The sequence below is a fragment of the Limanda limanda genome, chromosome 21, assembly GCF_963576545.1.
Source record: "Limanda limanda chromosome 21, fLimLim1.1, whole genome shotgun sequence".
NCBI classification, from domain to species: Eukaryota; Metazoa; Chordata; class Actinopteri; order Pleuronectiformes; family Pleuronectidae; genus Limanda; species Limanda limanda.
Genome location: NC_083656.1, coordinates 12,790,434 through 12,817,233, shown reverse-complemented (window position 1 = coordinate 12,817,233; position 26,800 = coordinate 12,790,434). Strand labels below are relative to the sequence as shown.

Here is a 26,800-nt window from a genome sequence, read left to right as displayed (position 1 = left end):
AATTTTTTTTTTTTAGCCCTGCTGCATCTAAGCAAGATTGTTCTTGGTTTGAATCCTGGTTCTTTCCGTTTGGAGTTTTCTACAATACGCTTGCGACCTGTCCAGGGTGCACACCGCCTCCTGCCCAATGTCCGCTGGGATTGGCTCCAACTCCCCTGCTACTTATAGATAATGTTTTTTTTTAACTTATATGATTTATTTATGGGAAGATAATTGATCTAACCACACACTGTCAGGTTAATAACAATGTGCCACCAGCCTACACTACAGCCGTTTCCTTGTAACCCTCCTCTTACTCCAAACACCCCCTTTCCCTTTCTCCTATGCGCCATCTTGCTTGGCATTGCCACCTGGCAGCAGGCCTGGCACTGTTGTCGGGAGCTGTCTGCCGGCAGACGCAAGGTCACCCAGACGTCCCCCAAGAGCTGGCAGGGGGGTCCACCTTCTGTGTGTGTGTGTCTGACAGAGACTGTATGCTGTTTCAGTGGAGCTGTCTCAATGTATTTAGGTTAAAGCTGTTTTTTCTAAATACCAGTTTGTGTCAGTCACCTTGTATGCACATAATTTGTGTGTGTGCATGAAATAATGCATGCGCATGTATTTTTGTGTTTGTGTATTCTCTGTGTGTGTGTGTGTAAGGGGGACAGATAGACTCCCTGCTGGCCCCAGATGGTCAGTCTCTCCTTCCTCACCAGCTAAGACCAGTTTCACTTGTCAAAGTCACTGCTGGCCGACACAAGATGAAAAATCTGTGCACAATATGTGACCACAATTGAATAGAAGAAAATAGCTATTAATTAAAAAGCAGCTGAGTAAAGGGTCAATATCCATCCCATAACTAAATTTCTAGCCTAGAATCCTGTCTGAAAACCAAACTGTTCCCTTATTCTTTACTGCATCTTCACCACTAGATGGCTCCCCAACTCTAGTGTATTCCTTTAATGTGTGCACTCGTGTGTGTATGTGTGTGTGTGTGTGTGTGTGTGTGTGTTTAAAAGAGCCGGCTGCTGTGATCCTTCTAACCATGATTAATGGCCCCATTCAAAGGTAAGGAGCTTGGAGGATAACTTCTTTTACTGTAAACCACAGTGCTGTGGCATGGGGAGCGCTCCCTGCTCTCTCCGTACCAGAAAGATGAGGTAAATAGCGCTGGGAAGACGGGAGGCAGTGACACATGGAGCCAGGGAGGATGTATGCATGTGTGTTTTTACAGGTGTGAGCCCGTGAGAGGAGGAGAGGCTAGACTTTTTAGTAGCGTATCTATTTTTAATATACCACATGCCCTATTAATGAGTGTTTCTACTGTATGTATAGGTACAACTGTATCCAATACACATTTTGTTAGTGTCTGTGTCATGTGACTTGGCTGACGTAAAAAAATAAACCCTGCTGGCCTCGGAGTTCTCTGCGGTCACACCTCTACCAATTACTTTATCAAGTCTGACTGCTTGTGCGTATGTGTGTGTGTGTGTGTGCGAGTGTGTATGTTCACACAGCCCCCGGGGTGCAATGATGGAAGCAGACGCCTGCTCTTTCACTCTCGGCAGGTGAGAACATATTCATCACGGAGGCCTGCCAAGCCTGGCGACACCCTGACTGCTACTGACAGCCTGCACCACGGCTGCCCTTTGTCTCGCCTTCACCGCAGAGATTCTCTTCAAACTAAACTAAAACCTCACAACCTAAACAGCCAACTCAAAGGCTGACAGGGGATAGTTAATAGAAACAGCTTTGATGTTACTGTTACCAGTTATGATAGCCACCAAGAAGTCAAGGAATTTTATTTATTTATAATGAATGAAATGACAAGATGGGATTTTCAACCAACAGCGTGTAATAAGCAGTATGGAATCTGATTGGAATACTTAAGCAGTTGTGAATAAATTATGACGGAATTTCACGCCGCTCTGATGTGCATCACTAGTAAACACTTATGCAAAGACATCATGCAAAAACAATCATGCTCAAGAACGCCCTGGGAGCAGGGCAATATAGGTAACTTGGGGTATTTACACTCACACTCCTTGGACATCCCGACTTCCAGGCACTTCTGCAGCCGGCAGTACTGGCAGCGGTTGCGGGTGACTTTGTTGATGATGCAGTTCTTCTCCCGGTGACAAGTGTACACCATGTTCTTCTGGATGCTTCTCCGAAAGAAGCCCTGCGTGAGAAAGGGATAGAGAGATGAGGCGACGAGAAGAAACAGAGAGAGGCACTACAGGTTTGGATGGAGGGATTGGCAGCAAATTGGCGGTATCTGCAAACAGAGCAGCTAATTGCTAAATTGCTGTGCAAATATAATTGTGCTGTTTGCCCTCGTGAATCCGCCTGTCATATGGTTATCTACCAACATCACTGCTTTCATTACTGTATGTATTTTGGTATTGCAAATATCTAGGCCATGTTTACAGTCTCCCTTTTCATCCATCCTCCATGACTCACAAGGTTGAAATGTATTAAATTATAACAGGCCATATGATGTGGAAGGAGAACCAAAACCCCCTCATTTCCCTTTTCAATATAACTGGATCAAAACAAACAAGAGAATACATTTAAAAGGTTAGTCATATGAAGCAAATGATAAATTCTAATGAGCTTATGTTTGGTCACTTGGCTGAAATGAAAGATTCCCTCAAAGACAAAATATGTTTTGCACAAAAGTGAGAAAGGAACAGAGCAAAAATATGCCTCCCACACGAAACCCACATCCCTTAGTAATAATTTAAAAACTCTCTTTTAAGAGCAGCTCCACCTGCCAAAAATAAGCTCAGAAGATTGGGACATAAACTTACTGGGGAGGCAAATTTGAAGCGGGAAAACAGCTGGAGTTTTTGACAGGAAGGAAATAAAATTACAATATCGCTGTCAAAAAGCATTAATCACGTAACCTGTATTTTGTGATTTTATGATATGGAGAAACCGAGAAGTGTGTTATATATAAACAACAGTGACAAACCAGCTGGAACGCCATTCACGACTGCGTTCTATTCAATTCCATTCAACCCCAATAAAATCAATGTTGACCTCTGTGCCCTTATTGCTTAACATTCCTTGTGTGTCAGAAAGATAAAAAGAGGTTAATGCAAATCAACCACAACCGAGTGAGCTCTCAGCAAGCACAGGCCGGGGACAAATGCTATACAGGTCAATGTCAGTCAGTGTTGATGTGACGCACTGGGACATGGGTTATGTTTTGCTGGGTAGGAGGGTGGGTGGGGTTGGGCCTGGGGGTAGGGAGGGAGGTGGGTGTGGTGCAGTGTGGTAGCTGCTACGGAGCCCCAGCCCATGCCGGGGGGATTAGCTCTTCTAGCCCGACAGATGGCCGGTGGACCTAAGCCCGCAATTTGTCCTTCCCGGATCACCGGCCTCTCCTCTGGCCTCCCTCCCGCCATCATGCAGCGGAGATGATTCAGGCGGCCTCTGCTGAACTCCGCCGAGGAAGGGCCGACACTTTGTCATGCATCTGTTTGGGCTGGTGCCGCCAGTGTGTGTGATGGCGCTGATTACACATGGCAGACTTTGCCTCCAGCTGGTGGAGGAGCTGTTTCGGCCCTCATACGGTCACCTCATCTAACCCTCGCCTGCTGACTTCACTGAACATTACATACATTATTATTGTTGGAAAACAGCAGACACCTGCAAAATATTTCCAGAAAACCTCCCAGAGAATAAAGGGGAAAGAACAAGACCTGCAGGTTGACATTCGTTCCAGCTGCTGATGCTTAGGGGGCAAGTCTGCAGTCTTTGTCTGCCTGTGTGTAACTGTGTGTAACTGTGTGTATTTGTGTATCATGTCCTCTTTGATCCAACAGTGCCCCGACCCTGACCCCAATGTCACCAGGGGATTAACCTACTCCCTCCTGACACCATAAGGCTCAGGTGCCCTCTCAAAGCACCTCCTGATTGGCCGTTGCCGCTGGCTCGTGGGCCAGTTGATTGTTCCTGACCACCCCCCTCACAACCCATCCACCTCCTTCTTTTAAGAGTCATTGCTTCCTGCGGCCCTTAAGCCTCTTTTTGTATCACCGCTTAATCCACCCGGCGACAAGAGCCCTCAGCGGGCCTGTCAGCCGCCCTGCAGGGTTCAGAGATGAGAGCGGTAGCACGAGGGAGGGAGGGAGAAAAGAGCAGGAAACGATAACAGTCAATGCATGTGCCGCTTGCTCTTCGATTCTTAGCCCGCTACCTGGAGAACCTAATGAGCCTTGTGCATTTGCTAGCAAGCGAGTGCGTTCCCGATCGCTTGTGTGCAAGGAAATGCTTCATTAAAGGGGAAGCGTGGGTGGGGTGAGGGTGAGGGGGGGTTTGGGGTTGGAGAGTTCAGAGGGAAGCACAGGAATCCCCTCTTAACATGACTTTCACACTACACCCAGATTAAGACAGCATTCCCAGCCTCCTACTGGGTCTGTGCATGTGTGTGTGTGTGTCTGTGCCCCTTCCACTATTAGGAGCAACAATGCAGCAATGGCTACAGCCAACACATTCATAAGATGGATGGTTGGTACCAGGTCCATTATAGAAACACAGCAAACAGGCAACATTCGGGCAAGACGTATTAGTTAGGAGTTTTGGAAATATGGTCGCCCGCCTCCCATTGCAGCTGATAAGAAGGAGGTTTATCTGCTTCGTGCTCCTGTGCCTCCAAGACAAAAACATAAACATGACAGGGTGGCCATGCAAATTTAATGTTTTAGTGCTAATATCTGCAGGGGCAAAAGAAATGCAACGCCGGTGAGTATGTGCGGGCGGCAGAACTTAAACAACAAACGAGCGAGCTGTCTCCAAGTAGCAGAGCTCAACATCCCCCTCCTGTTTCCTCTGTTCGCTGCAGCCCCCAGGAAACGTCTTTGTAGTTTGGCATGCTGCAGCAAAAGCAGACGCTGCTAACCCTCGACTTACCCCAGTCTCAGATGAGGCAACCATATACGTTCACATGCCTGTAGTGATGAATTATTGAGCGTGCTATGCCCAGTCATCTCCTCTGAAGTCAGAGATACGGCAAAGGCATCCTGAATTTTTCAAATTAGCACTGCGGCTGTCGAGTGGGCAGGCAGACGGCTCGAGGACCGAGCACTAGCAGCTAGATGTCTGACTGGGGATGTTTTCGTAGTTGGAGCCAATATTTTGTAACGATTACTCCTAATGAGCTATTTACTAACCAAGAGAACAGAGTCCAGTGGGGCAAGACGTGTGCAGACAGGCAGATTTAAAACAACTCTCGGTTTAAAAAACTCCTCTAAACCATTTATTCAGCAATGAAAGCAACGGTCAACATTATCTTTGACCTAAAACACTTTATCACAGACAAACATGCTGAAATTACAATGGAAAGTTTTGCATTAATCACCTTTGATTTCACATTCATCCTTTTCCCTCTGTGGTTAATCAGTGTAATCGTACGTATTCAGTGTATCATTAAAGTAAATGTGTTTCAATTTGTAGTCGTTTGTTCTCTGAAGTTAAAGAGAATCAACCTGAGCCATAATATATCTTGGAAACTAATCATATTCAGCTGGGGAGACGTGCAGAGCTCGCTAGTGGTTTGAGGAGAAAAATCTCAATAAAATCAATGCCAAAATCCGATGTAGCTGAAATTGTTAATTCTACCTGAGATGCAGCATGTCCACGTTTCACAAGGCAGAGAGCGGGAGAGAGAGAGAGTCAACAGCTGGTGATAAAACCTATGTATCAAATTATTGTATGTCATTGTTCTTAAATAATCGGCGCCGCACGTTGTCTGCTGGCTGACAGATAGAAACATCAGCGACGTCCCTGATGAACAATAGCCTCAAAAAGCTAATTACACTGTCAAGTCTGGCACGATTTCTGTGCTGTCGGAGGGAACAAGGCCGTGATCGCAAAGGAGAAACAACTAATTACTCAAGTTTACGGCTCATCTATTGTCTGCCTTTCCTTCGGTGTTTATCACACTGTTGCAGAGACTTTGCCCTCCACTCACAAGTGTGATGCCTCATGCATCCAATTTTTAAGCTATAAATAAATAAAAGATGATTAACTTGAGTATATAGCATTAATTCTGCTTAGATTTTCATCCAAACAACAATAACAACCATAACTTAATCCAACATCCCCCAGTTCAGTGCCACTTTGTGAGTCCTTAAAGCTCATTTACACTCAACGTGAGGAACGTATAGAAACAGGCAGAGATTTCGGTTTGTGGTCTCTATTGGTTTGTGTACGTCTTTTAAAACCTTACGAATAAGACAAAAGACACATTTACATTTCATTTATGTTTCGTACATAAATGCAGCATAAATAAGCCTTCATACTTCCCATCCACTGCACACACACACTGTACTTTTATAACAGTCAAACACAATCACAGACACGCTCTAATCAGGAGTTGAGATTTTAACATTATTTCACTTATAACCCTGTTTAGATAATGATGAGCAACGTCCAGTGGCAGCAGTAAAAGCAGATTAGAGCTTGAAACGGCTGCAGACTTTCAAAGTCAATGCTTTTGAATGCACGACACATAACAGATAGTTAGGTAACTGTTCACTGTGCAACAGCGTGAACCTATGTGTTTTAATGATTTCAGGTTGAGACTATGCATTGTGTCAAAAACTAATACAGGCTCTGAGATGAAGTGTTGATGAATAGCATGAAAACTGCAATTTGTAACAATAACTGGAGTCTGAGCGTTGAGCAAAAGGAGGGAAACATCCTGTCACACATGCAGACAAACATGTTCTCCATGCTCCAAGGTTTCTCATGACCAACTCTCCTACCTGTGAGAAACTGTTTTGAAATACTAAATTGTCAAGTTGAAGTTAAAGCAGCTAAACTCAGACAGTTATAAAACTGGATTTAATTTTTAGGAAAAATGTGGCCCATCACACACTGCAGAGGGGAAACTAAGCAGCGCAGCCAGCAGCAGTTTGGTTTGCCCCAATAAAACAGCACAGGGGTCAGCTTTTATTTACTTTGTTAAATTATTTAAAGTCACAACTGGGGAGCAGGTTAAGTTTCACAGAGCGCTCAGAGGGCTCGTGTTGAAGGCTAATATTAATGTATGTGTGTGTGTGCCAGATTCAGAGCTTTGCCGTGCTCTCCTCCCTTTGTGCATTCTTTAACCCCCCCCCCCTCTGTGTTCTGGTGCACTGACCGTCTTTCTTTTGGTGTCAATGGGTTCAGCTGTAACCCCGTCTGCCTAATCTGCTACTCACTTCTTTCTCTCTCTGGCTGTTCATGCCTCCAGGAGCACAGTCTGCCCTCTCACTCGTTCCTCTCCCCCTCTCCCTGCAGCCTCTCTCATCTCTGTATCATTTTGTCTGCATTTCTACACCCCCCCTGGGGTCCGTGCCCTTTATTATTCTTTCATATTGTTTGTTACTGCTACTGCCCCCTGCCTTCGTCTCTGTGGCTTTTTTCTCTCTCTGCTCTAGTGCCCCTTTCCTTCTCACCTCTCCTGGTCCTGCGCATATGGAAACACAGACCACAGTATTGGCTCTGAAGTCAATAAGTCAGATGGTTGAGTAGGCACCTGTCACCATCAGCAACACCTTGCATGTGTTCATCTAACCACAAACTGCCTCCTTTAACCTGGTATACACGGAACAGTAGGATTCACATCCTGCGTTGTTGGATAAGGCTACTTTCATACTACTACGATTTAGTTTGAAAACACGCATCTGTCGACACAAGCGTTTCGGCTCAGAATCCGTTTTAATTCCTGTCCATACTAACCGACCTGAAAACGCAAATCACTTGACTGTTCATGTACATTGCACAGGTAAGCATGTGTGTGCCGGTGTAAACAGGAATTGCTCAATAAAAGCTTGTCTCCTATGTATGGAAGCAGTTCTATCTTTGTAAAATGCAGACTTAACTGCACAACAATTATTAGCAAAGACAGCAGCATTTCTTAACGTCTGCCTACAAATCCAGTGTAGTGTGAATGCCAGGTGTATCTGGGTCGTTTACCAACGATACACAGAAGTGTGGATGTGGCCTGAGAGTCTTCAAATGAGGAAATTCTCTTTGGCTGATTTAGGAATGCACGATTGCCAAGAAAGAACCAAAGACAAAAAAGAAAAAACAAGGTGATTTCTGAAATGTTGACCTTGCAGAGATATGAGGTGTGCACCTGGCGGTAACACTACATTCGATTCCACGGATCTCATTCCTACCCTCCTCTGAACTTACACAACTCTGGCTCAGAGTGTCGGGAGCAGTGAGATAAAGAGGTCTGTGTGCTCACATGAACAGGAGAGCATGTATGCGTGCACAAAAGAACTATCGACTGATAACAGAGCAGATGGGGGTTACGAGGCCTCCTCGGCACCTGTGTAACATGGCTGTATTGATAACAGACAACCATTGTGGACACGTCAGCAAAGATATGTGGAGCAACAACTCTCGGAAAGGACAAAAAAATACCTGCACGGACGACTAAGTTTCTCAAACTGTACATGATACGGGGAAGGTCCATCATATATGTTATCTTGTTTTCCAATGTACATGGGTAAACGTGTTGTAAGACGCCGTTCCAACTCGGTCAGGCCAGACAGCTGATTAGGCAGCTCAATAAAGCAACAAATAATAATAGTAAATCATTCTCCACGCAGAAAAGTACAGTTTTAACTTTATACATTCATCTGCCAAATGACTTCTTATTTTCATCACCTATGCCTTGGTTGTGAATTTTCCCCCCCAGTGCAAATCACATTAGTGTTACAAGATTGACGAACATCTTGCTTTATTGGCAGATTGAGGGGAAGGCCGGGAGTCTCACCTTGCAGCCCTCGCAGGCGCTGACACCATAGTGGTACCCTGAGGACTTGTCCTGGCACACGAAGCAGGGTTTGTAGACGCGGGGCGGCGGGGGAGGCGAGGGCGGGCTTGGCACTATCTCTTCTGAGCTGGTACTCTGGGTCTCTATCGCTGTGGAGAGAAGGGGGCAAAAAAAAAGAGGGGGGTTAGACAAGAATAATCAGATGGAGCACTGACAGATGTGGAGCATTAATCGACATCCAAGTCCAGAGAGATACACTGCTGGCGACATCTTATACAAATTACAGCGAGAGAGGAAGTAACTCACTTTCCAACAATGTGTTTGGGGGGAAAAAAAAGCTTTAAGAACAAGGACTACTTCTTCATAAGGCGTTTTCAGATCCGCTATGGCAACACGCATACATCCAGAGATGATCAAAGCAGCAATGAAAGCAGCATCTGGCGGGTTTCCTTACTGCTGAAAGTGGAAGTTGTGTGTCTGTGAAATACAGATATGAGCTATTTTGCCGGCAAGGTTCAAAGACAGGTTTTCTCCCCTGATCAAACCTGGAGTTTTGTTTTTATTTTTTAATCGTGCAGGATGAGAGCTTGAAATTGTTAAAAGGACAAATCATCACATCATCATCAGAAAAATCTTAAGCAGCAGATATGCCAGAGAAGGCAAAGCTTCCGTCTGCTTCTGACCACAAACTGGCTCAATATATTCTTGTCTTCCTCCAACAACAGATAACATTACCAGACAAACACAAAAGCACTTTGTAGGTGTCCACATTTGGTGCACTTATACAGGGTAAACAAAGTGGGCTAGGACTGCGGGGTAGTAAACTGCTGCTGTTGCCTTCATGTAATATGTATTGGACTTTGACCTCAATATCCTGTGTGTTACAAAACAAGGCTCTTAAATCAAATAAACACACACACACACACACACACACACACACACACACACACACACACACACACACACACACACACACACACACACACACACACACACACACACACACACACACACACACACACACACACACACACACACACACACACACACACACACACACACACACACACACACACACACACACACACACACACACACACACACACACAGAGAGAGAGAGAGAGAGAGAGAGAGCAGACCAGCACCCTGTGGTCTGTTGGGAAACCAATAAGTGTATAATGCCTGTTTTGCAACTCTATGAACTTGAGTCTTCTACCTTTATGATAAGGTTATTTATTATTCAGGAGGATAAATTAAAGACTATAAATCAATCAACATCTGTAAACATGAAGTATGAATCTATTCTTAAATTAAAATATTTTCTATATCACCATCTGCATTCTCAACTATACTATCTGCAATAACCCAAGAGCAACTATCTTTTATTGTATTCTCTATCAATCGAATCGTATCAATCTACTGTATCTATTGTATCATATCTATCTACCCTATTGTATAATATCGGGTCTATTATATCGTATTTATCTATTGTAATCATCTTATCTATCGTATATATATCTATCATATTGTATATATCCTACAGTACTGCATTATATCTATCTATGGTATGTGTCTTATCTATTTTTCCAATTTATCAAATCAAACTTAAAAAAGGGATGCATGTGTGTATTTCAGACCATGTCCATACAGGTACATTATATGCATGTGTGCATCTCTGCAGCCCCATTGCCCAACGCAGCGTCATCAGCCCACAGAGGATGTGTAACTATGTCATCTATATTTAAGCAGAGTGGGCTGGTGCAGCACGACCGTACTACAGACGAGAACATTCTCCACATGCGCTTGCACTGGATCTCGACACAACACACCCGAGCGTAATTGCACTCCACATTAGGCAACATCAAGCAAGGATGAAGGCTCTCTCTCACTCACACACACACACACTTTGCTCCAATTACAGTTTTGGTGTGCAGGTCTCGGCTTGACAATCTCCATGCACATGCAGCAGATGCTGTTGGGGAAGATTACACTCAGAACAACTAAAATAAACCAACCTGATGCCCAGATAGGCGTCCTGGAAAAAAAATAAACGACAAGCAACGCACAGCAACAACAACAAAATCTAGCCTCTCTGAACGAGCCTGCTATCTCAGCCGTCAGGAAAACATGCCGCATATCCAAGTGGGTTTCAGGTGACGGGGACAGTTAAGCTGAACAGCAATAAAGCTCACATTGCAACACCTTACAGTGACACCCAATCAGGCCTGGGATATTAAGACATTTCATTTATGAGGCCCAGATGTCAGATGTCACTTTCACACCAGCTACAACCTTTTAAGTTCTTGGTGTAAATGGGCTGATATGGGTCAAGAGTTGAACGGAGGGATTACGAGCTGCGACAGAACGGATTTTTAATAATGTTGAAGAGAAAAGGCAGGCCAGGAGAATTAAAACAATAAGGACCGGAGCTAGGAGTGAGACCAACTTACTATTTATTTCCAAAAGCTTATTTTTCCCATTCAACAGACGTGTTTTGTGAAAATAATTTTTTATTCAGTAATAGCAGGGGGTGGAGGGTGGAGATGAAGGGTGGAAATAAGGGATGCAAAAACAGAGGGAGCTATTATGCTTGAGCAATACACAAAAACACAAAACAGATGAAACTGGAACACACAGGGAGTAAAAGCAAGGCTGCATTACTGTTTCATGTTCCTCTCCCGGGTTTTTAGATTCATTTATTTCACACACACACACACAAACAGTTGTGTCTCCATGACTTCAGAGGATATTATGCACAACTTGCCAAACCTCTAGTCACTACTCCAGCCTCAACCTAAACCTGCCCTTACCCTAAAGGGCTCTGCATATCAAGTATGTATGAAATTTGTTGGACGTTTTCTAATAAATACGACCTCACATCAACTCTGAAACTTTCGTTTGTTTTCAGAAGAGGTTTGATACTGCCAAATGCATTCAAGAGAGTTCTTTCAGCCGTTTGGGATCAACTAGATCACAGAAATTAGTTTTCCTCCATGTAACACGCAGCCTCATTGTTACATGAGAAAAAATACTGACTTGATGTGCAAAGACCACAAAGTAGTAGTGCTCAGCCCACACACCTGTCCAGATTCAATTTGAAGCCTTTGTTTTACTTAAATTACTTTTTGAAAATGGAGGGTCAAATTGTGGAGGAGAAATTGGCAGTGATTTAGTGATTTGGACTCAACGTGACAAGAGGTTGATTTTGAGGACACACTGTGGGCAGTTTGCTTCTCATCACCTCTTGCCTCATGCCTTGGCGATGCCATCGTCACACTCATGTCAAACAAATTAAACGTAAATAGAGCAGCCCTTACGTAACATGGCATATTTTCTCATTAGCTTCACAATTTACAGTGCTCTTCTGCCTCTCCTCACGTAGCCTGACGACAGCCCTGCGTTATTAGCGCGACCACAGAGTTATTCATCCACATTAAAGCTGCCTTCATTACAAACACATAGACAAACAGATGTGTCACACACACACATACACATAAACTCAAAAATGGCATCCATACTGACATTTACGCAGGCTGAGGGCTTTCCTAGAACCATTAGAGGAGCCTCGTTGGACACACACACAGACACCAACACACACACACACACACACACACACATACACACTCTCTTAATGAGAGCACCCATGGAAATCTGGGACACAAGGACAAGAGTCTGTGAGGGGGCTGGCGACTGTAATTAAATACAATGGCTGGCTTCTGGAGCCCCGTCAAGCTGAGGCATGGAGCAAAACAATGGCAGGCCTGTGGACAGAGAGGCAGCGCGGCTCAGCAGAGAGGACGGAGCTACTTAGCCCTTCAGCAGCCCTAACCGAGGCTTTATTCAACGCCAACCTGCATCCAAACTCTGATCAACACCGACCATCACTGTCTATTGTGTGCTCCACAAAATCAAAAACGCACAAACACTGGAGGAACTGACTCATACTGGCCTGGAGAGCTTCCCTCGATATCCTTGCAACATGTTAACACTAGAAATGAGTGAGTCGGGCAAGGTTTCCTGGCCAGAGCCCATCCAGTGCCGGCAAAAATCACCACAGTAACTAATAAATGAGCTACAGCTAGAATATCATTCTTTTAGCCAAGAGAGAGCAAGCATGAATACACAATAATGCCCTGCTTTGCTCGGGGATACAGGCGCAGGAACCTGCAACCATGAAAATAACGCTAAACAGAAAAACAATGAGGATTTACTGATAAGGGATCTACCGTGATTACGTGAAGAGGTGAAACCCAAACTGCTTAAACCATACTCCCACCACAATGGTTGTTGTGGTGAACACGTCAGCCAAGTATGTTGTCAGACCAGTCCAGTCCAAAGGGCGTCAGGTGTAACCCGCATAAACAAACCTGACACCAGAAGTCCATTTTACGGGCAGCTGTGCCTGTGCCACATCTGACCACTGCTGTGGCAGAAAAGGCTTTTTCAAGTAGTGAAGTATTTAAAATGATTATGCTTCTTGTGTTGAATGTTCTTATTATTAATTGGTCTAAACAATGCACGATTTGGCAATAAATTAACAACAGATTTATCTCATAATATAATATATACTTAGATTTCTCCTGTGATCGTCACATTCACACACAAGTATTCTAAACAGCTCTCTGTGTGTGTGTGTGTGTGTGTGTGTGTGTGTGTGTGTGTGTGTGTGTGTGTGTGTGTGTGTGTGTGTGTGTGTGTGTGTGTGTGTGTGTGTGTGTGTGTGTGTGTGTAGGCCCAAGACATCTTAATATCTTAATGTACCATGGTGTGGTGTTCTCAAACTCAGAGCCAAAGCACCGGTGATTTAATTAAGCTCAAGTGTGAGTGGTCTGTAATGCCGCTTTTCAGATTCACTTTACATACATCATGAGCCACAAGTGCACTAAGAGCAGAGCTGCGCTATTGCAGCCACATCCTCCATAAGCAATTACCGCATGGCTAGACTTAAATGGACAAATATGCACAGGACTGAAATGAAATCTATTCTGATGATAAAGTAGCCCGCACTGCACTACTGACATATTATAGCCTGGTAAACATCAGCACCTCAAAGCCCTCACAACCAAAAGACCACAGACCAAGACACACGCGTGCATGCACACACACACACACACACACACACATAAGCCCACCGGCTATTATCAAGCCTCCAGACACTGGGCTGCCTGGGCACAGAGCTGCAGAGTAGTTCTTGAGGTTCAGCTCTAGGTTAGTCCTCTGAGATTTGATTACCTTCATCCCCACTGGTTACTGGGCCCAGCTGTGAAGCATATTAATGAGAATTCACCATCATTAGAGGAAGGCTAACTACATTAGCAGGCTGGCTGGTTTGTGGTAAAGGGAGCTGGAGAAAATGAAGGCAGAGCGGATGAAGGAGGAGAGGGACGGCTTTGACAGTGTCTTTCACTTTGTTGAATCCTACTCAATCACGGGCCATTGTGCTCCTCTGGCTTCTATTAGGTTATTTGGATGAACTCACATGCACAAGCGCATGCACACACACACACACACACACACACACACGCACACGCTTGCCATGATGATGATACATAGAAGAACATATAAATGTCAATTTTGCTTTCCATGCAGTAAGTGTGCAGGAGAAGAGACACCAGAAAGACCACCATGCCACAGACTGCTGCATTAAGGCTCGCTTTGAAGTCGGCCTAAAATAATGAAGTGGGACGGCCAATGGAACAGCTCCAGGGACAGAGACAGCTTTGCAAACCCTGGGAGTTGTAGGCCAATGCATCATGCATGTCCATAAAAACGACTGGCAGCGACTCGAGCGCTTTCATGTGCAATGACTTTGCTAAAAGTTCAGGCTTTATTCCTGTTTTCCCTGTCAGGAACGGTAAGCAGCAGGGAAATTGATGCAGGCGCGCGCACACACACACAATTATGCTTTGTCAGCACTCTTAAATTACTGAAGGAGGAAATGGGACTATTTCCTTTCTTACAGGAAAATCCTGCCATTCTCTAGCAAAGTGTCATAACAGCTCTCTGCTGAAAAGGGATGTGACTCCATTCGCTGCCATTACACAGATTACTGACAGTGACGCCACGCACGCCATCTGAATGTGAGCCGGGGTGACGGCAGGCATGCGCGATCACACACAAGGCCGGCGTGCACAGACTGACAGCTGTAAGGAGAGCGACAGTGGGGTGTGTTTGTGTTCAAACACAAAGTGTGAACAGTTATTGGATGAGAGAGGGGGAGGAATCTGGCGGCAGGGCAGACAGGCATAAGTGAAAACACACACACACTCATAGGGGAAGGCGAGCCCGTGGAGGTTAACATGAGGCAGGAGAGCAGACAGCGAGCCTCACGCCCGTATTCACTGTAACTAAATCCAGGCTTTCCAGCCCCGATCTCCCGCCACTTTCACCCTTCATCTCCCCCTTATTCCTGCCTGTCCCTGTTACTGAGCCTGACAATCCTATGCAAGGCAGAAAGTCACTTGAATCCTTCCCTCCATCCTCTACTTCCTTTGAGGGACAGTGAGTCTCAGACTGGACAACAGTTGCCGAATCAGAGTTCTTCATACATATCATAGACTGAGCTGAAATTACAAGTCCAACCTCGACGATGTCAGCTTGCTTAATTGAAAAAAATTCAATCCAGAAGCGTTAGTCGGTCTGACGTCACAGGACTGTCAATATCTGATTCATGTTCCACGTGAAGATGCAAACAGATCACAGCAGTGAGATTTGAGAAGGGGTCAAAATCTGATGTTTATCGTTGCTGCTTCAATTAATATCATGCATGTTTAGAAGTGCAGAAATGTGTGTGTTTGCTTCAGAGACAACAAGTTAGGAGGATTATGGAAGATTTCCCTGCATGGTTGTGTGCTACCTAAGCTGCTCCATGTCAATGGTGCAGTCTACCTTCTTAATGCTGCGGTTTTGTGAAGGCTGCATGCTTGCAGGGTTGCACAGTAACAACGGTAATAAGAGGAAAAGTAACAGCAGTGGGAGAACAAATTCAATTTTCAGCAAGACATACAACTTCTAAGAGAGTCACAACATATTTTATAATTTATACATCTGACACTATGACTTTCCTGGTGTAAAGACGGGATGGGCATAAACGAACTGAGCTTTTAATCTGATTCTAATATAATTTTCCGTGGCAAATTACACTTCACTTCCACTTAAGGGAGCATGCTTTGGTCTACATTTCACAGAAATGACAGCCGAGGGTTTCGCAACCATTGCAGTTATTAAAATTTTGCACAGGGAGCAGAAATGGATGTGACAGCCAGAGTTCTTTAAGGGCTGTGCAGTATATGTTTGAAGGCTAAACTGAGTCTGAAACAAAATTTTGATGGATAGCGCTCCAAATTGGGGCCAAATAACTCCCCTGTGTAGAGGGTTGCGGCAAGAAAAACACATACGCAAGTGATAGATGAGGGTCCGAGCAGAGGCCGAAGGGCAAAGCGGTGCAGAGTAAGGAGTCTTTCTTGCCTGTTATGACGATTCCCTCCCTCAGCACCAGGAAATGGTGGTGTTTGTCTTGAGCCAGAGGTGGAGAAAACACCAGGCTGTGTTTAGTATTAGTAATTTATGTCATCTTTACATCTGGGTAAGATACGGCAGTCGAAACATGCATTTTCCCCCTTGAGCACTTTAAGAAACAACCAACAAAAATGAACATGTTTGAGCAAACGTGTACATTTGCCTGTTCATATAATTGAGCGCATGTCGAGGGGTATCTGCTCTGTGTGTGTGCAGGATTCTCGTTTGTGTTCTTGTCTCGGTGAGGCCTGGTTTTTATCAGCCCAGCGGCCCCCACCATGTTCCCAAGCCCTTCTCCAGGGGCTCAAGATAACTTCCCTCTCTACGCTGCCAGGCCTCTGAAATAACAACACACCAGGTTTTCCTATCACCGCAACTCCGGCAAATGGAGACTGGAACTGAGAACATGTGTGGACAAACTAGAGAATGGGGGGTGGGGCGGCAAATAATCAAGCAGATGGCAAAGGTGAGATCTACAGGGTGCTCTAGACTTTGAGCGGCAACTCCAAGTTAACCAGCGTATCTGTTCTGCACCGCCACATGCTAGCCCTTAGCAATGAGTTTCCTGACAAATGCAGCGTGCAGAGGATGTCTAAACCACAAATAAATGTCATAAATCTGAAGAGGAATCCAATGTTTATGGATCTAATTGGGGGAAAAAAAACATAGAAAATCCACTGAAGACAGCTTCATTGCAGAAAAGAACCACAAGTTCCCGTGGCAACAGCACTCCCCTGCAACACAGAGTAACACGGTGCAACTTTAGCCAGCAGCTGTCTGTCGGCTGACTGACAGTGGGACTATGCGAGCTGGCACTTGCTCCGGGCGACTGCAGATATTTGGCATGAGCTGATGGTGTGGGACATGGTGGTGGTTCACAAGGGGGCAAAAGGCGACCCGTGTTGACCAGAGGATGCCAGGATGTGGACAGTCGCAGCTGTGTGTATCGTCGACCTGTAATACATGTTATCCTAGAAGGTGGGCCTTGAAAGAGCATATGTGTGTGTGTGTGTGTGTGTGTGTGTGTGTGTGTGTGTGTGTGTGTGTGTGTGTGTGTGTGTGTGTGTGTGTGTGTGTGTGTGTGTGTGTGTGTGTGTGTGTGTGTGTGTGTGTGTGTGTGTGTGTGTGTGTGTGTGTGAGAGAGAGAGAGAGATAATCTGACAGGTCGTGGAGTTTGTGTTTTTCTTGAGCAGGGATAAATGTCCTCATTATGGCCATTGAGGCCAGACTAAATGATTTGTCACAACAAAATATCTAAAGACAGGAGTGTAAACTCAATTGGAGATGCAAGCCAATGATTAGCGAGCGTTTTCCGTGGCTAATCCAAACAATGAATATAGGCAGTGATTGCCCACCGTGGACCTGCCATTATGAATTGTGGTTAGGAAGCAGGTCACACGCAGCTGTCTACGATCAACATGAGTGACCCACTTTAAGGTTGCGGCCACATTAATACCTTTTAGTTTTAAAATGCATCACTCTTTCACTATTTAAGAGCTGGAAGGAGGGTAATAGTGAGATGCAGGAGGAGACAAGTCGCAAGAGGAACAGGGGGTGATAAAGGGGGGGGCATCTAAGGAGAAAGAGGAGCTGAGTGACACGCCTACTGGAGGACGATGACAGGCAAGACAAACAACTTGCAAGAAGGCTGCAAATAAAAGCTGTGCATGCAGGCATGTTTGCTCGTAGACTGTGTTCAGAGTGAGAAAGGGAGAAAGTGTAACCACAGCATAACCTCCCTCGGTCAACTCTCTCAGGGTGAATTACTACACCCTTCCCGGAGTGACTTACAGCTGCGATACCTCATGACACATAATTCAAGATCAAGGTTGGTGGATCAAGTCATTGGATCATAACACGCACACACACACACACAAAACTGTTAACTGCTCTGACTGTGAAAATGGCCTCATAAAACATTAAGCCTCTCTTGGTTAATTATAGAGTTGTGTGTGAATGAATTACTGTGTGCATGCTTTTTCCCTCCTGCGATAACAGACTACACTCAAGCATATTAGGAGCAGGAATATGTCAAAGAAATACTAAACCCGGGCAGAAACTCACCATGTGGGCTAACAAAATCCTTGAAGGTTTAGTTGTCTGACTGATGTTCTTCCACTTCAGAGAGTGCAACAGGCAAATAAGCTTCAATTCCAATTTTTCCCGTAAAGTCCAAGGTCAACTACATAACAAGCAACCAGTTGTAAGGAGGCCAAGGATTAAAGGTCTAGAAATAATCTGGTGCTGGACGGGATATATAAATGTTCTGAGAACAGGGTTTGTGAGGTTTGCCTATAAAGAACACCGTAGCTAAATGATTTGGGACAGATGATCTGCATTAGTAGAGAAATCATGAACACATTTCTGCCCTCAGCATTTACAAACAATAACAGGTGAAGAAATACTGGAAACTGCATTAAATACACCATGATTTATTCCGCTGGCACTGAATTTACATCCATACCCATTAACCGGACGTATTCATCTTTAATGGGCTGAGTGCCACACACATGGCCTCAGCAGCCCCTTTCATCCTCAGATCCCGCGGCCATTAAGATGACCCAATCTTCATGCTCCCTTTGCTTGTTTACAAAAACAAGCTGGCATATTGCCAACCTGGTGTATGATTACAGATACTATGCTGGAATTTGTGACATGACGGATGGTGTGTTCTTACCTTTTGTACAGAACGGCGAGGAAGAATAAAGGCGCGACCTTCCCGCCTTGAACAGGCTATGTAAAGGGAGCTAATGTTTGAAAAGCCAAAGGCCCCTCACGAATGCTTATTCTCGAGTGTTTGCTCTTAACTCACTCTAACAGAGAGGTTATCTGCCCATTGATACCCACTAATCCAATGTGACTGCCAGCATTCATGGCCCTCCGTTCTTAAGCGCATATTCAACAGAGGAGGAAGAGGGTCATAAATATGGAGGGGAGCAAAGAGCTATTTGCATTATAGCACTGAAATGGACTTGAAGAAGCCAGGAGGTGGTGGAGAGAAAAAAATGGGAAACAAGGGATCAAGAGAAAAGTATAGAAAGAGAAGAGGCTCATGAGGATCTGGGGTAGAGAAGAGAGGGATCACCAGGGACAGGCTTTGTCATGTTAAACTGCCCCTCTCGACCCCATGTTCTTTCCCCTCCTCTCTGCCTCTCTGTGGATAACACAATAGTCAATCACAGGGGAATAGATTACAAGGGTTTGATCTCCTCAACTTCAGAGAAGGAGAATGGCACTGGAGGTGGGGGAGAGGTCGCAAGTGCAGCGTGTGTGCGTGACTCGCGTGTGCTCAACAATGCTAAATAATGTGCCTCCTCGTCAGGGCTGTTTCTCTTAAATCCAGAGCCTCATTTAGGTTTGTCACTTCGTGTACTTGTCAAAATGAGTTAGAGCTAATAGTAAAACACACTTGTAATTTACCTCTGCCTTCAAGCCTCGACAGGGTTGACATGCATTCCTTTACTGTACACGAAACCCATAATGACACTGGTTCCCCTTCATAAATTAGCTACGAGTACCAATGCCAGGAGCTCAAAACATATTATTGTGGAGGTAAGTGGAGGTATTTGCAAGGTGCGGACAAGTAGATGTACGCAAGTGAGGTGATTATCCCGTCACTACTCTGTTTCAGAGCTCAGTAATGCTGGGACTCGGGGGGGTTGCTAGGTCAGCGAAGGGGTTAAAATGGCCTAAAGACCCCTAGGAGACAGCTGACATATTTAGAATAGCGAGACGCAGTGGAAAAAACGCTAGCTGCACATCGATGAGACAGTCGCTGACAAAACAACCCCTCTAGTTGTTCATCATTCAAACCTATATGGACGTTACTCTTTAGATTCCAAGGCTGAAACGTCCGTCTCTAACTTGGCCGCACACCTGGACAGAGTCCTGGCTGTATTGCAAAGTGGCTGAATCCACCGAAGATGTCAGTGGTAGCTTTAAACATCTTGGCCTCAACACTGCGGCGCCAGCCACGGCTCCTCTACTCATGCCCCCTAATGATGACTGATGACACACATTTGATTCCGCTGTCTGATGTGTAATGTCAAGGGGCTCCTTAGTAGAAGATTTGGGCAGGGCAGGGGGAGACCGGGTGGGCGGGGGAGAGGCAGACTCATTTGTCTTAAGTGTCAGCGCAAATGCAAAAAAAAAAAAAAAAAACGAGAGAAAAGAATAGGAGTGAGGTGCTTGTCGATAGCACCAGGAGGTTAAGTTTGCTCCATGCTTAGGAAAAATGGCTGATGAAAGCAGGCAGAGTCATCAAGGGGACGCAGTGGGATGTTACTAGAATTTAATGAAGGATATGTTTAGCTTCCTCGACTGTAATTTGTGCTTCTAACTTCTCTCTGTGAGTGTGCATGTGTTGTCTATGCCTCCACAGACACTAATTTCCTGCATGGATCCCTGACCTTTCAGTGTGGCCTGGGGGGAGCCATTTGATCACAACGCACACATACACACACACAAAACACACCACTTCCTGTGATGTGGCAGCCCACCAGTCAGTGGACTGACTTTTAGTGCGACCATGTTGATCTTCCACTATCTAAACAGATGGTCTCTCACATAGAATCAAATGTCTTATATAATTGGGATACAAACATTTATGTTGACTATTTTATTGGTCACAGAAGCAGCGGCCTGTTCAGATATATTGACAAAGCTAAGAATAAAAAACACTGGTTTATTGATTTTGTTATGGGTGCCATTCATCACTACAAATCTGGTTGCAAGTTATGATTAATTGACGTCAAGATTTTTATTACTAGTTTTTTTTTTTATTTGCTGAATATGACACCTTCAAATATGGCCTCAATATATGTAAGGCAGGGTGGATTTACGCTTAAATAACTCTGCAACTTTGATTTTCAAGGAGTGAACCAACAGAGCAGGTTATTATTTATAAGGAACATGAAAGAAACACTCCATGTGTGTCCATGTGGAAGAGTTAAGCATGCCTCCTCTGTCTGCAAGTGCAAACGTGTGTGTGAAACGTACTAGTGTGCAAAGACAACATGTATGTTTGCATGCATATACAGGACTATGCTTGCTTGCTTATGAACACACTAGTAAGCACGCCTGCCAAAAACAATGAGAGGACGTAACCTGAGCTGAGCCCCCAGGTAAGCCTGGTGTTAACACTCCCACTTCTCCCTCCTCTCCTCTTTCCCTCTGGGGTCCATTTAACCCTGGCTGGCCTCTGCCGACTGCTCTGCCGTCTCTTGGCCTCGTGACCGGGGCCTCATTATGACCCTCGGGGTGACTGGGTGCCGTATATTGCGACCCAGTTCCACTGTGAGCAGGAATGCACGCCTCTCCCGGTTAACTCTGTCCATTACGCTAAGTGGGGCTCATCAATTATTCAGCAGTTTCCAATGTATAATTCAGGGGATTAGGGGGACTGTCATGAATGGTGACACACACAGGTAAGGAAAGAGTACGGTACTTTCAATTCAAGTTCTTTGTAATATTGCCGTCTGCTAGGCAACATGACACATCATAGTGTGTTGAGAGGGGAGCTGGGATGGAGCAACAATACTAATGTCAATCTGTAATGAATAAATAAACAGATCGGGGGGAAAGAGAGGATGAACGATTAGAGTAAAGAAAATTAAGTGATTGGGGGTCACAGGGAGGTATAAAATGACAAACTGATAAAAAGAGAGAGACTGCAATGCAGGAGAAGCGAAGAATGGTTGTGAAAAAATGTTTAGAAAACAGAATGTGATGCAGACATGAAGATTAAGATGTTGCATGTTTTTTTTTTACTACGCTAACACATCCTGATTTAATAATCACACTGATTTCAAGAGAGCAGCAGAGAAGAGAAAATTAGGGCAGAGTATTCAAAGTGAGAGAAAGCAGCTTGGCAGTGCTATACCCCCTCCTCCCTTTGCTGTGTAGGCGTAGGTCCTGGGGGAGCCACCGACGTTAATACAGTTATTAAGCCTCTCCACTGAAGCCTGCTCCACCTCCTCAACCCTCAGCATCAAGGAGCTCTCTCTGCCTGCCAGGCAGCGGGGCGAGCTCGCTTGCTTCCACAATGAGATCAAACAGTCCCAAGTAGGCCAGCTCAGGAGAAGCCGGTGATGAAGCATCCCGCTGAGCAGTGAGGGCAGGTGGGGTTGGGTATGTCAAGCCCAAGGAGCATCCCAGCAGGCTTTGGGGAATTTGGAAGGGAGGGGGGGGAGGACCTTCAACCTTGCTGCTATTCCTCCTTCCCTCGCTTCCTTTCCTGCCTCTTTAAAGTCAGCTGACCAAGATTCCCATGCATCTCCTCCTGGCGTTGGGGATTACAACCATGAAAGGCTTTAGCAAGCATATGTGCGGGAGCAGATTTCTTCTCTTCGTAGCTTCAGGATGTATGTAGCTATGGAGGTTGATTAGAGGTGAGCAGGGAAGCCGGAGCTGGGTTACAGTATGGGCTACATATTTTTGTGAAGCCACGATAAACCTCTCTCGGTGCAAGAGGGGACCTAATTTATCACCACTTCGTCAGAGGGACATGTGTATGTGCATGTGTATAATTGCTGGAGTACATCCATTCCATAATTCACACTGGGGATAGAAAACTAGGGTTGCTACTCTTGCCTGTATCTGGAAAGAGACAAATTGGGAAGTGATGCAGATTGCATGCAAGGTATGTAAAAAGCACTTGGTGTCTTTGCATAAGTGTCACGTCTATTCTGCATTGTTTAACCTCTGGAGAGCTAAAATGTCTCTGTTTTGAGTCAGATAAAAACTGATGAGGCTGGGCCGTGATGGCATGGCAACTGGACAACACACATTAAGGTCATCGAAAAAACTGTGGGGAACCTGAGATTATACAGAGCTTTGTCTCATAATGACACTTGATACAGAATAAAGAGATGAAAGAAGTAAAAAAAAAATGGGTAAAGAGAAGGGAAAAGATGCTATAACGTGCTAAATAGGACGGAGGATATAGGTCATCCTGTAACAGACTCAATTTGCAAACGCTGGCCTGTTGGCAGCCTCTGGATGCAGGCCAAGTCTCCATCAGTCATACTAGAACACTAATAATATCAGTCACCCAGCCAAGCAAGCCCCCCCCCCCCCTCGCCACCTCGTCTGTCTGTTGTCTCCCTTTACATATTTCCTCGTTCTTTTCCTCCCCAGTCGCTTTCCGCTGCTTTTTGTTCAAAGGAGAAAAGGGCAAAAATCCAGAGGCCAAAAATGACATTAAATCCACTAAAAGGCTCCACAGAGATTATGGTTTGAAAATGCCAGCTCTCCTGGAGTCCCCCCCCCCCCCCCTACTCTCCTGGTGCCTGAGACAAACCCCATCCCTCCCCTCTCTCTGTCGTTTTCTTTCAGCTGAGAGGTGCTGACAGCCCAGACACAATAATCCAGCTCCATTGTGGAACCGCCACAGTGGCAGCGGCACTGTGCAAAGGTTTCCCACGTATGGCGCGAAGGCAGAGCAGGGTGTCACGTCGGGGCGGTGGCACAGAACAGCACCGTGACAAGCGAAGGGCCTGGTCACTGTTACTACGCGGCGCCATGCTGCGTAACTTGACAACTGTGGTTCAAATTGTTGCCACCTTTTCCATTAGTCAGCAGCAGAGGCGGAGAGGAGGATAAATCCTTGCTGTGAATGTAGCGCACAGTGTGTACTTATCATTTGTATTTGTACAAAGCACAGCAGAGGCTTCTGCCTTGGTCACATAGTTGTCATCAGAGCACAAATCAATCAAAAGGGTAAAGCACGAAGGCCGTATTGTGAAATAATCATTGAGTAATTTGGACATCTCTTTCCCACCCTCCCTTCATCTTTTTAGCCAACTATAAAAAGCATTCCTCAGGTTTCGGTGAAAAATCCTGTGGATTATCAGAATGTTCTCGCTGCACTCTAAGTCCAGCATGGCTGCATGTTTCCTTATCGGCCTGCCCCCCCCTTATCCAATCTGAGGGAACATTCAGGCCAGCAGGGCTTTTAAAAAAGATTACTAGGAATGAGGAATCAACTAAGACATTTTTTTGTCTGGCTTCGTACAGAAAAGAGGGCTCATGCTATCCTGATGGCTTTATCTCCGTATCTCTCCCGAAGCATTATCTCCGTATTTGAAACATTCATAAAACACTGGTAGGTCACCAACTTAACCCTACCAGGTCTCTAACCCTAGCCAAGATGGTAGCCTATTTATTTGTCGCAGAACAATGACTGCTCCTCTGAATCTGACACGACCACTTCATTATTGTGATATCTACCTAGCAACTATCTCTCTCCCAGCCAAGGTACTTCACCAACAATGGCCCAGATAAGACGCTACAGGTCGCAGCAGAGGTTAGACAATGCACCACTCTGTAAAGAAGGGGGCTTCCTGATATCAGGATACCTCCCTTTCAACACACAGAGGCTCCATTCATAACAAACAGGATCCAGTTGTTTCAGTCTCCTCTCAATCACCTCGCTTAACCTACACGTGTTCGGAGCTGCTCAGCTACAGGGCATCTCTCGGTTCACACAATACTAATATCACAAACAGGGTTACAGGGAACAAGTGGCCTGTAACCTGAGCCTGTCTGCCTACTTCAGTCTAGCATGTTGTCCTATCCATCACTATCCAGCAGGACACTCTTCCCACCTCTGCTGAACTGTTGGGAGTCTATTCCATCCCTGGTCCCAGGTGGGCCTTTAAGAGTCAAATGTCATAGGCCAGGCTCCAGCCAGACACTCAATGAGTATGAAATGATTCAGAGGAGCTGTGGGAAAGAGACGATAGTGGCGTCCAGACAGACTGAGCTCCAAGTCATCAAATGGGACGTGACTGAACAAGGTCTGATCGGGCCTGGGCAGGGATCAAAGAGGGCAGGATACACAATATGGATATCTAATGTTACTTTAGAAAGAAGCTTCCATAAATCAAGAATAAAACAGAGAGGGTTTGTCTCCCTCCAAAAACGTGCCTTGTTTGCACCCTGGAGGCCTGTTAAAGACACCAACACCAGGTATTACGAGAGCCAGGCAAATAAGGACTCCGTCTATTAACCGCTGTTAGATCATCTGAGACACTGAAACATGTCTCCTATATTAAGAGTTGGGCCTGCTACCTCTTTAAAAGCACAGTTGTAGCCGAGGGGACTTTGTGTGCACAAATAAATAAGGTAGGTGTGTGTGATTCAGAGCCCCCTCTCTTTTATTCTGGCATGAAACCCAAACATGAGCAAAGGCAGAGTGCTCTCTTGCTCCTTAGTTAACAAAGCTGACTGAGACGGCAGCAACACAGTGCTATTTTTTGCCCAGACGGCAGGAGAACTGCCAGCCTCTTGTATTTTTAGCATACTAACCTCTACCCTATTTTCACGGTTATCCCACTCTCTAAATAGGCGGGCATTCCATTGTAGTGTGTGTGTGTGTGTTTGTGGGGCTACTTGAGGTGTACACAGTTGCCGTCCATGAGATGTTAACACAGTTCCCCAGAGGCCGACTGGGGATGAGTGTGTCGGTGGAAGCAGAGGTTCTGTGCTTTGGCCTAGAGCTAGTGGCCTGAGAGCGAGTGTGGCTGACTGCACAGGAGAGACAGAGGCAGCCAGTGGTCCTCTGCAACTGATGAAACAAGGCAACATTCCATGTAATCACTCTATATATAGCGAATGCCGGCAAAAGGGGGGTTGGAGGGCAGGAAATCTTGTAAAATATGAGGAAAAATTAGGGCAGGCGAGCATTAAAGATTAATAGTGACACTGACTGCCCTGCTCGGGGTTGCCATGTGGAGAATGCCACCGTGGAGATGGGAAACAGAGAGGGAGATAGAGATAAAGTGGGGGAGAGAAAGGAGACACTTTGGGAATGAAAATGGCTCGCAGATGAATTCTAGGGTGATGAATGTCCCTGGTTCAATACCCAGATGAATTTATGTGTGCTCTATTATGAGAGAGTGGGGATGAAACATGGGAGATAGGGCTGCGAGATGGGAAGGGGGGAGAGACAGAGAGAGCCCCCTCTCAGTGTGCTGCTGAGCTAGCCATGCAGAGCCCATAGCGAACAAGCCATCTGTAGAGATAAGTAAAGAAGTGATTACAACAGGCCCAGCTCAATTTCTGACAGTTGATGCTTGACTGCCCCCGTAGAGCCGAATTGATTTAAATGAAGAAGCTATGAATATTTTAGAGGGTAGAACCTCCCTTTAACCTGAAGTGTTTCGACGCCCCCCAGTCCTGTGTGTATATATATATGATGATGAGCGTGTGCACACAAACACACACAGGCACACACCTATGTAACAATACAAACTCAGGTGAGAATGTAATTATTGATAGGGAGATTACAGCTCTATTGTGACAATGTCTGCAATCAGCTGCCTTCTTTAAGCCCTGATGAATCAATGACACCGCCTGGATCTTTTCTGCCTGCCCTGCTTTGTTCATCAAATTGAGCTTTGCAGTGTACACCGACCCTTGTTTGGGGATTTAGCGTCAAACCAACCCGGTGTACAGTGCTCTCCGACTGATGCCTCCGGCTAATTCTCTCTACAAACAAGCTGGGGCCCATCGGTGGGT

General features: G+C 45.4%; 1 protein-coding gene across 2 annotated transcripts in view; it reads right to left on the bottom strand.

Annotated features, from left to right (window-relative positions):
• The window catches only part of raraa (retinoic acid receptor, alpha a), a 75,787-nt gene that overhangs the window by 4,947 nt on the left and 44,040 nt on the right, over positions 1-26,800 (bottom strand). For both annotated transcript variants that reach the window (XM_061095109.1, XM_061095108.1), the window contains exons 2-3: positions 8,762-8,910; positions 2,020-2,161 (exon numbers count right to left, since the gene is read on the bottom strand). In XM_061095109.1, the coding sequence (XP_060951092.1) occupies positions 2,020-2,161; positions 8,762-8,910 (291 nt within the window). The remainder of the gene's footprint in view (positions 1-2,019; positions 2,162-8,761; positions 8,911-26,800) is intronic.